The sequence below is a fragment of the Hyalella azteca genome, unplaced genomic scaffold (assembly GCF_000764305.2).
Source record: "Hyalella azteca isolate HAZT.00-mixed unplaced genomic scaffold, Hazt_2.0.2 contig13886, whole genome shotgun sequence".
Lineage (NCBI taxonomy): Eukaryota > Metazoa > Arthropoda > Malacostraca > Amphipoda > Hyalellidae > Hyalella > Hyalella azteca.
Window position 1 is genome coordinate 214,208 of NW_025943791.1, and position 13,208 is coordinate 227,415.

At 41.3% G+C, this 13,208-nt stretch overlaps 1 protein-coding gene across 4 annotated transcripts in view; it reads right to left on the minus strand.

Moving 5' to 3' along the window:
- Positions 1-13,208, minus strand: part of LOC108670634 (chloride channel protein 2) — a 77,454-nt gene that overhangs the window by 17,041 nt on the left and 47,205 nt on the right. For 3 of the 4 annotated variants that reach the window (XM_018158104.2, XM_018158105.2, XM_018158103.2), the window contains exons 2-7: positions 5,080-5,395; positions 4,496-4,644; positions 4,046-4,167; positions 2,850-3,064; positions 2,198-2,405; positions 1,733-1,858 (exon numbers count right to left, since the gene is read on the minus strand). In XM_018158104.2, coding sequence (XP_018013593.1) covers positions 1,733-1,858; positions 2,198-2,405; positions 2,850-3,064; positions 4,046-4,167; positions 4,496-4,644; positions 5,080-5,395 — 1,136 coding nt within the window. The remainder of the gene's footprint in view (positions 1-1,732; positions 1,859-2,197; positions 2,406-2,849; positions 3,065-4,045; positions 4,168-4,495; positions 4,645-5,079; positions 5,396-13,208) is intronic. The other variant, XM_018158106.2, reaches the window with a different exon arrangement.

Consider the following 13,208-nt stretch of genomic DNA (forward strand, 5'->3'; position numbering starts at 1 on the left):
GCGTCCAATAAGGATAGCAGGATAATATACGATCCGTGGTAAATTTGTTCAAATGAAATATTCAGAAAATAATTAAGATACTCAGAAGTCTGGCAAGCAGGGAATAAGATTTTCTAACAAATTGAAAAATTAAGCAGGGTTGTACAATAACATTTAGAATCTTACTGAAAAGCTCCAAGTGGATTCCCTGTAACTAATTTAGTCAAATCAATTACAAAGGATTCATCCATTTCTTAATCCAATTCAAGTAGCTTGTGAGGATTAAATTTTATTCAAAGCTATCCATTGGAACATACACAAAGGGAACATAGAAAGCATCAGGATAAAATACAAATTAATACAGCGAGGAAATGTACGAAAGAACTACTACCTTCAACACCGACCTCACCAAACATAAATTACAACACAGAAATAATATTTATACATACTATGTAAGGGAAAACTTACCTCGATCAAAGTGAAGAAAGGAAAGCTGGTAATAAGTTCAAAATTCGAGATTAAATTTATGTTTTAATCCTATACTAATGCTCACTAAAGCTACGAAACGATCTTCAAATGAGCTTGTCATAATTAGAAACTGGAGTGACATTGAAAACTTATTTTGCTTCACCATATCAAATAAATATACCTTATCTAAATCGAACACTTTGCGGAGACCAGCTTCATCATCAATGTAACAAAAAAAAAAGATTTAAAATATGAAGCGATAATAAAATCCTAAAATCGCGGTAATCAGAAGTGAAACTTATTATTTTAAAATAGCACTGACCCAGCGAGATAGCAAGCTTTCGATAAAGATAAAGGAAATTTACTAGGCGTCTTCTTTGCTTTCAAATTTTTTATAGAAAATATATCAAAACACAATTTTCGCGCACATTAGTTTCATCAGATAAATTCAGTTATTTCGACCCTTAATTTCGGTTTTTCCCATTTCACATAATTTTCCGAGGCTAGATAGACTTTAGCAGCATTAGGCGAAATATTGTAACCGAAAAACAATCGCTCCACAATGTCCATCGACATAAAATGATTCAATTATGTTGCATTCCAAGACAGTCTTTCACAAGTAATCAATACAGTGGAGAAGTAGCAATACTTAAATGGTTAAAGACCACTGCCAACCAGAAAGAGACATCCTTACCTTAGGCTAAATAAATATTCGAGAGTACTACTGACCTAGACCAAGGAACTAGACCTCAAAACCAGATGTTATTCGATGGTGCCACTGACCTAGGACCAAGGAACCAGACCCCCAAGACCAGATATTCGATGGTGCCACTGACCTAGACCCAGGAACCAGACCGCAAGACCAGATGATATTCGATGGTACCACTGACCTAGACCAAGGAACCAGACTTCAAGACCAGATGATATTCGATGGTGCCACTGACCTAGACCAAATAACCAGACCTCAATAAGAGATATTCGATGGTGCCACTGACCTAGAACCAAGGAACCAGACACCCAAGACCAGATATTCGATAGTGCCACTGACCTAGACCTCATGACCAGATGATATTCGATGGTACCACTGACCTAGACCAAGTAACCAGACCTCAAGACCAGATAATCGATAGTGCCACTGACCTAGACCTCGCATGACCAGATGATATTCGATGGTACCACTGACCTAGACCAAATAACCAGACCTCAATAACAGATATTCGATGGTTCCACTGACCTAGACCAAATAACCAGACCCCAAGAACAGATATTCGAGAGTGCCACTGACCTAGACCAAGGAACCAGACCCCCAAGAGGCGGTAGAAGATGGCGCCGACGACAGCAGCGAAGAAGCCACGCCAGTAATTACGGACCGCGAAGTATGTGGTCGTGACCTCGATGCTGAACAGCACGCCTGTCGTGTCAGGGAATGGGATCTTAAGATCACTTGTGAGGGTTGGTCATGGGAATGGATAAAGGGTTTTTGGAAAAATATTACATACACACAAGCACAAATATCGCTTGTTTAAAAATTAACTCCAAAGACTAAAACAAGAGACTTCGCAAGAATCAAAATTAACCTTATGATACGAAAGAAATTACTCCATAATCAAGGTATAAAATCGGCGGCAAATAAAAGACAACGAAACAAGTTTAAATAAATAAAAAAATATAGTTTTTTTAAGAAAAAGAAGAAAGTGTAAATAAAATCAAAGTTACACGACAAGCCTAAGCTTTTCAGAGAGCAATGTACCGCCCACAGGAGCGGCGTAGCACGCAGATACGCCCATGGTGCAGGCGGCAGCGAGGAGGTCTGTAGTGCGCTGTTCGTTCTCGACGGTTCCTTTAATGATCTGAAGGAGTTTGCTGAGCAACGTAGCCACGATACTGGCCATGTGCATCACCGGCCCTTCCTTGCCTAGTGGCATGCCTGCGCCTATCACAGCTGATAAGCCCACGATCTGCACCGGCCATCAAATCTCATTTAATGCACTGAAGTTCAAGCGACAGAAAACACCGATATACAGCATTTAATTGAAATAAAAAAAAAAACACAACGTTCAGTTGCTATGGAGGCCAGCTCATTTTATCGCGTAAGATGTATCACATCATCCACTCTCGTAGTTCATATCGCCGTTTCCAATCACTCGAGTTAGTAACAATTCTCATCAAAACGAGGTATTTCAGGTGCATAAATCTTAGTTCTTAGGTACGTGATAATTATGATCGAAGTGATAACGAAAACATTAAGAACCAATCATTTCATTACATAATTTACAGTTGATGTACTCATCCACAAGTACGTTATTATAAAAAAAAAACGAAGCAACGGAATATGTAGATCTTACTATCCCAAAAGTTTTCGAATTGAGGTACTAATACATCAAAATGTCCACGAGACAAACCTTAGCGACTAGCGTCCTCCAGGTGAGGTACTCCTTGAGCACGACGCCCCTAAGGATTGTCTTCATTTCCGGGATGCCGGAGCCCGCGGCGGAGGGCGCCACCCACTGGGTGAAGCTCACGGCGAACGCCACGAGCATCGTGGGCAGCAGCAGCCACATGAACACTGATAAGCCCCAGTGCACGTCGTGCAGGATCTCGTGGAAATACATCCGCGCTGGCAGGATAAACAATTATTGGAATTAGTGATCGGATATTTGAATAATACGAGATGTACAGACGAGCTGACAGGTTAAACAATTCTTAAAATTAGTGATCGGTTATATGAATAATACGAGAGTTACAGAGGAGCTGACAGGATAAACAATTATTGGAATTGGTTGGTGATCGGTTTTTTGAAGTTATACTAGCAGTAGGTACAGTTGAGCTAACAGGTTAAAAAATTCATTAATTAGTGATCGGTTATTAGAAATTATTCGAGAAGTACATCCGAGCTGACACGTTAACCAATTCTTGGAATTAGGGATCGGCTATATGAAATTATACAAGCAGTACAGCCGAGCTAACAGGTTAAACAATTCTTTAATTAGTGATCGGTTATTAGAAATTATACGAGCAGTAGCGGGGCTAACAGGTTAACCCGTTCTTAGAATTATTAATCGGGTAGAGAATAAATTTTATCTGTTTTATAAGTCCAACCATTGTAACAATGAGATTGATAATGCCGAAGCGAATCTCAGAAATTTTTGCTAGAGACAGAAGTATACAAGCTCTTAACCGGACTAGTTATTTAATACCAAATGATTAATAAATAAAGTAGGAGTTTACATAACCAATTACATTCCATGTAGGAAAATCATTTGGGAAATATTTATTCACACCGTTTAGAGCTTTTACTTTACCCACTGCAAATTGTAAACGTAAATGAAGCCAAAATTTGGTCAAATACTGTCGAGCATTATATAATTTCCTCTACACAACATAACCGGCTTGATTATTGACTTGCATGTATCATTATATTATTTCCTCTACACAACATAGCGAAAAGTACAGGAATCGGCGACAGGCCACATCAGGCCTACTCTTCAGCGCCGACATCACAATGTTATGTTATGTTATAACCTACTGGATTATTGACTTACCTGAATCATTATATAATTTCCTCTACATAATATAAACTGCTGGATTATTGACTTACCTGTAAAACATAAACCTACGATGGTATCAATTCCGAACGAAATCACCGCCACGACGATGCCTAAGACGAACAAGAACACCCAGTCCTCTCCGATGCGGGCGAAGGTGTGCTCCCAAGCCGGTCTACAAATGGATGCATAAAAAAACTGTTCATTAACTTCTTAATGAAGTTATAAATGTTATGATATTTGTCTATTGAAATAATAATATTCAATGTAATTATGCTTGGTCATTCTCGACTGATCCTAAACTACTCTCTGGGCACGGTGACTTAACTCGTCGAGCGCCAATAACGAACGCATTCAATAGAATAAAACTCGTATCTTCAGCAACGTACTTAAAAATTTCATAAACCACAAATAATTTAAATCTAGGCTATATAGATTGTTAACTTGATTGGGAGCACAGAAATAATCCAAAGAGTTATTAAGTAATTGCTAGAGACAATCACCTGACAAAATTGACGATGAAGCGGGATTTTTCAGCCTTGTATTTGTGGAGTTCTTTGGTGAGATCGTCGACTTTCGCCTTATCGTCCCGTATTCTCTTGCCTTCAGCGTATGCGTATTCTGCGAGGTCGGCCGAGTAGCGACCATACATCTGTACGCGGCGTACACGTAACAAAAAATTGTTAACTTCATACAATAACATGATAATTGGACTCATAGAGTATTCTGATTTATAAATTTCAACATAGAAGGGCTATTGATACTGTATTACGGGATACAATGTTTCAAGAGATGTGAGGCAACATCGAAAAATTAAGAAAAATAAATTATGTCAACATATCAATTACCTGCAGAACATACAGTGAATGTAAAATAGTTTACCCTTTTACCTTACCCTTCAACTGTCAGCTACGACGGTGGGTGATGATTCTTTATTTACAAGCGAAGTACGTACCTTTCAAGATTACTGAATAACCAAAGAGGCTGTAAAAATTTACAAAAAATGCAGTCAAGCATCACCTTAGTGATAATTTTATAGAACAAGTATGCCTTTCCTTCACAATGAATATGTTCAACAGAAACTTACGTAGGAATGTTCGTAATGCAGAACCGAACTGGTTCCAGAAGCATCGTGTTCTCCCCCTGCATCGCTGTCGTCGTCAACTGACGGCATGAGGTTCAAGATAGAGCCATACTGCATGGCATTCAATCGAACGGTACTCGCACACGAAGAATAATCATCATCGCCACGCAAGTCCGTGAGGGACGAGCTTCGTCTCATACCAAACCGGCCTGTGTAACCGTTCGGTATTTGGAACGGATCCGGGACGGTGAGGTATTGCATGGACGACTTGCCTCCCGCGCTGTCGTTGTCGCCCGAGTCTCCAGCATGGCCTTGGTTGCTGTCAGAAAGATCCCACTTGGTCACAATGATGGTGGGTAAAGACCAGAGACGTGGGCGAGGATCATACCTCTCGTCCACACGTTCGAATTCGTGAGCGCCGCGAGCAACAATATACGTTTTATAAGCTACGTTTCCTCGGTAAATATCCGTCGCCGTTGTGCTACAAACTCCACGATATACAGTTTGCCGCGTATCAGCGTAAGTTTCTTCCGTAAAGGGACTACTCGGACCAGTAATAGTTCCTTCGGACCCGCCGAGTACTTCATTGCTGCAAGTAGCTTTTGAAACTAAACTACTCGGACCAGAAATAGTTCCGTCGGTCTCGTGCCCTTCATTGCTGCTAAATGATAAATCGGTTTCCTCGTAATCTGAATCGAATGACGACAAGAGTTCTAATCGATACTGGGCTTTCTGTACCAAATAATCACGTAATTGTTTCGAAGTCCAATCATGGCAAACATCAGGCGTACGCGGCGGTACCCTTGTCCTCGATGAAGAAATTGGTAAAAGAGGAGCAAACTTTGAGGAACTAACACTACTGTCAGAAAGTGAAGCTTCATCTTCACTGGAAGTCCGTGACAAGTCTCGTTTGAAACTTTCTTTTCTAGATCTTTGTAACTGCGAAGGCACTTCATCATTAAAACGAACAGAAGAACCTCGCCGGGCCTCAGACTGCGGGATCTCTTGATACTGACTTCTGCGGCTTTGGACCAGAGACGGAAAACGGTAGACTGGAGGGGAGCAAAAGCTAGCTTGCTCTTCGAAGTTTGGTGGAGTGTTGCTACTGGGGAACGGGTAGTCACGATGATAGTAGTGCCGGGTTCGGGGCGTGACAGAAGAGGAACCGGACGGCGAAGGTCGCCATCTCTTCCATCGCGCCCCTTCCATACTCGCTTCTCTTCCTCCTCATGCCGGAACTCAGAAACTTTCCACCAAGTCAGCTATCAAGTTCATGCTTAAAAGATGAACTGAAACCATCGTTAATTAGATTGACGTTCACTCGCCCAGAATTACGGAGCGAAGAAGTCGATGATGATGAAACTACAAACAAAGTTTGCAATTCCAAGGTATGATTTAGAGCTCCAGATATCGATCTTGAACGACAACTTGTCATTTCGCCGCGCAGTTTATGGTACAGCTAAAAATCGAGGCACCACCAATAATACTGAAGTATGCGCCCCTCTATTATTTTTTATTATTGTCCAGGTCCCTGTTAATGCACGAATCAACGTTGGAATACCACTTTGATTTTATCGGTCAGCGGTTACTTTCGAAATCGTCTGTGTAGGCACTTATTTATATGCATACATCAGAAATTAATTCACAATTTGACGGAAGCAGGCATCATTTGAAAATGTTTTGAATGATAGATAATGGAGAAATGATGGAAAATATGAGTGAATATCACAGTATAGATGGAATATAGTTTCTGCGCAATGCATAAAAATACTTAGCACTGCTGGCAGTTAACCTGAACGTGGCTAAAATTGTTTATTGTCCTCTTGCGAAAACTAAGCAGAATGAGTACAAGCTTCAGCAACGTCTTGTCGTTGAAGAAATGTCATTAAATAATTCGCTGTCAGTGCGATCAAATTCATTTTAAATGAATATATATTGAATGAAACGACAAATGCGAATGAAAGAACAACAAAGAACTAGTCACCTACGTGTGAAAAAAAAAACAAAGTTCAGGAACAAATTTAGTAAGAATTAGAAAATAAGAAATGGAGACAAATTTAGCCAGCAATCGAAGTCACGTCGAAGTGATGATACGAGACCCAGCGCTGGACTGAGAGGCGCGTTTTTCAACAAAAACAAAAGAATCTTGCGAACGGCTGTCCGTCATCACTTTCATCGAACATACAACCGTGAAAAATATTTTTATAGCAGAAACAACTGGCATCTACTCTTAATTAATAATAGATTTTAGCGTTGCAATCAACGCGACTGTAAGTGAAGAGAATTCTTAAGAAGACTGTCATATGGGAGACTCGTTCACGCAACCAAGGAAAAAAATCAATATCAACAACATGCAAGATCATCAAATAACTTGATAAAAAATAGCGGTCAAGTGCACATAATGTGAAACTTTAGGCAATGCTAATATCTTAAACAGTGAGTTACATGCGAGGTTTTAGCAGCCTTAGTATGAAGCTGGAGCATGAGGCATCATGTATCGTGTCCTAGGCTTGCACACGTCCAGCTGTCAGGCTAGGTCAGATCAATGCCTTAATGCCCACTAAGTATTGAGGTGCTGAGAACACTGCATAATAACGGTGCAGAGCACTGCACCATGCATTCTTCACATGTGCTTATTGTGCAGTGCCACAAAAATGACGTGAGATGCACTGCTTCATTGCATCATGAGGTGCAGTGACCCGCAGCTGTTCCGTTACTTTGTTAAAATGAAGTATTTTATGATATATTAATTTTTTCTCAACAAAAATTGCCAACTTGGTACCGTATATGCCCTAGTATTAGTAGGCCGCCACCGTTGCACAGTAAACGCCTCAGATTTAAATATGAACTTATTATGCACTTTACGCGGTGCAGACAATTGTTTAAGATTCAAATCCAGCTCATTTTAGTCGACGCATAAATCCGTAAATTTTGCTGGTAAAATCGACCCACATTTAATTCAATTCACTGAATAGAGTTAAACGTGGCAATTGTCAAGAGTCATTCATGAACAAAATCTTCAACGACTTTATGGAATGGCATGATTAAAAAAGCACGATACAATCATACAAACTGAACTGCCCTTGTTGCAGGTAACGCCGTAGAATAGTAGAATGCATATTGCGAAAGCTGTGAATGGAGTAAAGAAATAAAAAAAAATCGTACAAATAGTTTTGAAGAATGAATCAAATCTCTATTCATAAATGTATGATGCATTACTCAAAATGACGCACAGGCAGTGCAGTTTAAGGCTCGTGACATGAGCGTGCTGCGTGAGCTGCGGGGGCGGCTGGAGGTGGGGAGTGGAGGGCTGTGATCAATGCAGGGTTGAAAAAAATGCTTCCGAGAAAAGGAGTGGGGGTGAAAGAAGTGGGTTGAAAGAATGAGTGGGTTGAAAGGAGAGGGTTGAAAGAAGTGGGTGGAAAGAATGAGTGGGTTGAAAGAATGAGTGGGTTGAAAGAAGGAGTGGGTTGAAAGAAGGAGTGGGTTGAAAGAAGGAGTGGGTTGAAAGAAGAAGTGGGTTGAACAAAGAAGTGGGCTGAAAGAAGAACTGGTTGGAAGAAGAACTGGGTTGAAAGAAGTAGTGGGTTGAAAGGAGTGGGTTGAAATAATGAATGGGTTTAAAGCAGGCGTGGGTTGAAAGAAAAGGGTTGAAAGAAGTGGGAGAAGAACTGGGTTGAAAGGAGAACTGGGTTGAAAGGAGAACTCGGTTGAAAGAAGTAGTGGGTTGAAAGGAGTGGGTTGAAATAATGAATGGGTTGAAAGCAGGCGTGGGTTGAAAGGAGGAGAGGGTTGAAAGGAGGAGAGGGTTGAAAGAAGTGGATTGAAAGAAGGGGTGGATTGAAAAAAGGGTGGGTTGGAAAAAAGGGGTGGGTTGAAAAAAGATAAGGGTTGAAAAAAGATGTGGGTTGAAAAAAGATGTGGGTTGAAAGAAGAAGTGGGTTGAAAGAAGAAGTGGGTTGAACAAATAAGTGGGTTGAAAGGAGGAGAGGGTTGAAAGAAGGGGTGGGTTGAAAGAAGGGGTGGGTTGAAAGAAGGGGTGGGTTGAAAGAAGGAGTGGGTTGTAAGAAGGAGTGAAAGAAGGGGTGGGTTGAAAGAAGGGGTGGGTTGAAAGAAGGGGTGGGTTGAAAGAAGGAGTGGGTTGTAAGAAGGAGTGGGTTGAAAGAAGGAGTGGGTTGAAAGAAGGAGTGGGTTGAAAGGAGTGGGTTGAAAGAAGGAGTGGGTTGAAAGAAGAAGTGGGTTGAAAGAAGGAATGGGTTAAAAGGAGTGGGTTGAAAGAAGAAGTGGGTTGAAAGCAGTGGGTTGAAAGAAGGAATGGGTTGAAAGAAGGAGTGGGTTGAAAGAAGAAGCGGGTTGAAAGGAGTGGGTTAAAAGAAGGAATGGGTTGAAAGAAAGAATTGTTTGATTGAAGTAATTTTTTGTTCTCGGAGAAAAGAAAAGTTCTCAGAGAAAATAAATTTACTTAAAGGAGTATGTTGAAAAAAATAGTGGTTGGAGTGAATGATTCGGGAGACGACGTGTTTTTAAAGAAATACTGGTGGTCTGTCGTAATTGGTGGGCTGAAAATGAATTTTCTGATCAATGTTGTGTGGTAAAACATTGTACGTCGATATTAGGAAGACGTTGAAGCAGTTAGTCTAAATGATGGGGCGGGATCGGAAGATATGTTCAAGCAATTGCGAAACTCGACGAAGGCAGACTTTACGGGTAAAGGAAGTAGGGAAATTGGAAAGCCAGACGTGGAAAAACAAAGCCTGTGAAAAGCAAATAGGGGATGGATTAAAATACAATGAAACAATTGCATACTTTAGAAAGAAGATGTTGAGAAATTAGAGGACTTAGTGCAGACGAAAGAAAGGAATTTTAGAAGCTTGTTTAGCTTGTTTATTAGTTAAAATGGTCCCACGAGTGTGTAATTGTTTAGGTGTTACGGTGCAAAGCAAGCAACTCTGCTTAGCACAAACATTGTAGCGCAGGTGCACTCAGACCGTCCTGACCAACGCCGGTATTGACGCAGGTTGTTGCCAGTATTTTCCGGCGCCAGAAAATTAGCTTAAACTGAACAGGATTATAACATGTAAGATGACGAATTTGTTTCAAATGCCCAGGTTCCCCTGCAATACATGTATTACAGGGACATGATAGCAAAAGTTCATCAACAATATTACAGCAAAATGCAAAATACTAATGCGAGTTCTTCTGCATTATTACAGTGAAATGCAAGATTTTGGAAATAGTTATCAGCAAATACAGAATCAAATTTTAGCTGTAAAATAATACAATAAATCAATAAGCAGACTATTTTCCAGGTTCAATAAATCTACCTAGCCAATAACTTTACAAACATTTTACAGCGTTACAGAGCCTTCAAGCCGTGCTATCTATGGTAGCGCAGTTCACATTACAATGACACTGCGGACATAGCGTGATCTTCACACCGCGCGTTTTAAAATGTATTAGAATAACTGTATCACTGCAGCATGGATCATGCTGAGAGCTCGCGCCCACGGATACCTGCAATGCTGCACAAGAATCTACGAAGAAGCTCGGGGTTAAAATTTAGCTTTGACGAAAGGAAATTCAATGACTTCTGTGCTTCGCAATTACGAATGTAAGTGTTGAAAATATTAGACACAATTTTCATTGTTTCTGCTGTATAATGAAAGAATTTCCACTCAACTAATTTACCTGAGTAATATTGTTGTACATGAACGATACTGGCATATTAGAGCAATACTGTCATACTGGGCTATGAATTTCACAATGAATTTCTTTAGGCTTTAACCCTCTACCGCCTGACATGAGTAACCGGAGCAATATTGTCACAAGCCTACTTCCCAAAAAGGATACGTTCTAGTGAGCGCAAAATGACTTGCACTGATGGTTGCCGCGACGTACGACAACTTTAAAATGTTCTCTGTTGCATACACACGTCCTTAGGTTGCTACATTCAATAGTTTACGTAAAATTCAAGTTGAAAGTTATGTTCCTGGAGAGTGACATACGGCGGTAGAGGGTTAACGTGCTCCCGGATGAACGATTACAACACTCTAACTAAGAATAGCTCCGTGCATGTCAGCTCAGTGTAGAAGTTCAGATGAATTATTACAAGTGCTAGAAGGCATATCATGAAACATGCAAGCGGGTGGACCGTTAGCCACACGAGATTCTAGATATGACACCAACACTCAGATTGTAAAATTCCGTCATCACGCCAGCATTGGTCCTACGTTACTGCCAGTCTTGAAGTATAACATCGTAATCGTTACAGTGCCTTTTCATACGATGTAGCGAGTCCGACTATGGAAACACACTAGCAAGATGACCTTGACGATATATCCTTCCCTTACACACCATCTTCATAATTCCGTACAGTAGAAATTTTCAAGTTGATAATGAGATCAAATCGGAATCACACCAAGCAGAAGAAATAGTGACGATAATGAACATTTTGGAGGCTGACGCTCAGCCGTAATGCAGCGGTCGTCAGCACTGAAGGAGCATGCACCAGACACGTGCATAGTGCACCAGACACGTGCATGTTGCACCAGACACGTGCATGTTGCACCAGACACGTGCATGTTGCCCCAGACACGTGCATGTTGCCCCAGACACGTGCATGTTGCCCCAGACACGAGCATATTGCCCCAGACACGAGCATATTGCCCCAGACACGAGCATATTGCCCCAGACACGTGCATATTGCCCCACCGCATTTCAGCAGTCAGGAATTTTCACGATGAAAATTAAATGAATTAAAAAAGAAAGATGGCGCATTTTCGTAATGAAAGTCCTACGTAATATCTTTGAGATGAAGCTGCGGTCCATACATCTAAAATTAACAGAATCCACCAACTTATTTGCAACAAAATAATTCCTCGGAAACTTTTTTCGAGTCGGAATTGAGTTTTTTTCAAATTTCTGAAGCTAACGAAACAAATCGACATATTCGAAGTAACGATTTCATGCAGGCATGAAAATTGAGCACGCAAGAAGTGCGCCTTCTGTAAGTCGGATGAATCTTATCCGATAATCACATGAAACTCTGCGGAATTTGCAGCCACTATTCAACTATCACGCGAATTTGAGCCACATATAACATCCTATTCGTAATGAATAAAATTTATACATTTCCCATAACAATATAAAAATACATTTAGGCGAGTGATGACAATTTAATTGGTTCAAAATAAGTGTCACTCAAGTTAAGGAAAAAAAACACTTATCAAGAAATATTTTCGAATCACCACAAAATGACATCCAACACGACCAACTATTTCTTGCTTTAGTATTGACTGCGCTTCCGGACCAGCAAGAGTGACATGCCTTCCCGACGGCGCATGAGGCAAAACTGACCACACCGGCTCAGTGGGACCGGCCTCGACAAATTGCAGTGTGATAATACTGGTATCAGTGTATTGTTAGGAGAAGCAATAGCAATATAGCGCTAGCAACAGTGCAACAGTGCTAGCAACGTCAGCAGCAGTGACAGTGTAGCGTCAGCAGCAGTGACAGTGTAGCGTCAGCAGTAGCGGCAGTGTAGCGTCAGCAGTAGCGGCAGTATAGCGTCAGCAGCAGCGGCAGTGTAACGTCAGTAGCAGCAGTGGCAGTGTAGCGTCAGCAGCGACAGTGTAGCGTCAGCAGCAGCTGCAGTGTAGCGTTAGCAGCAGCGGCAGTGTAGCGTTAGCAGCGGCAGTGTAGCGTCAGCAGCAACGACAGTGTAGCGTCAACAGTCGCAGCAGTGTAGCGTCAGCAGCAGCGGCAGTGTAGCGTCAGCAGCAGCGGCAGTGTAGCGTCAGCAGCAGCTGCAGTGTAGCGTCAGCAGCAGCGGCAGTGTAGCTTCAGTATCCAGTCAGAAGATATGTCAATATGAGAAAATACTTGTAGTTTATACAATTTTTGTTGAGAAAACAAAACGACTGGTTTTTCGTTGAACTGTAACTTGTTCAGCAATCAAGCCATTGCACACAGGCGACGAGAACTCTAAGTTATGCAAAAATTGAAACCAAACAAAGCGTTATGTTTGCTTCAACGATTTGTAGCGGCCACGCGGTACAACGCAGTGTCCTGTTAGGAAACAAAACAGGGACCGGTGCTGCGGGCACGCACGGTTCATGGCATAGAATGTGACA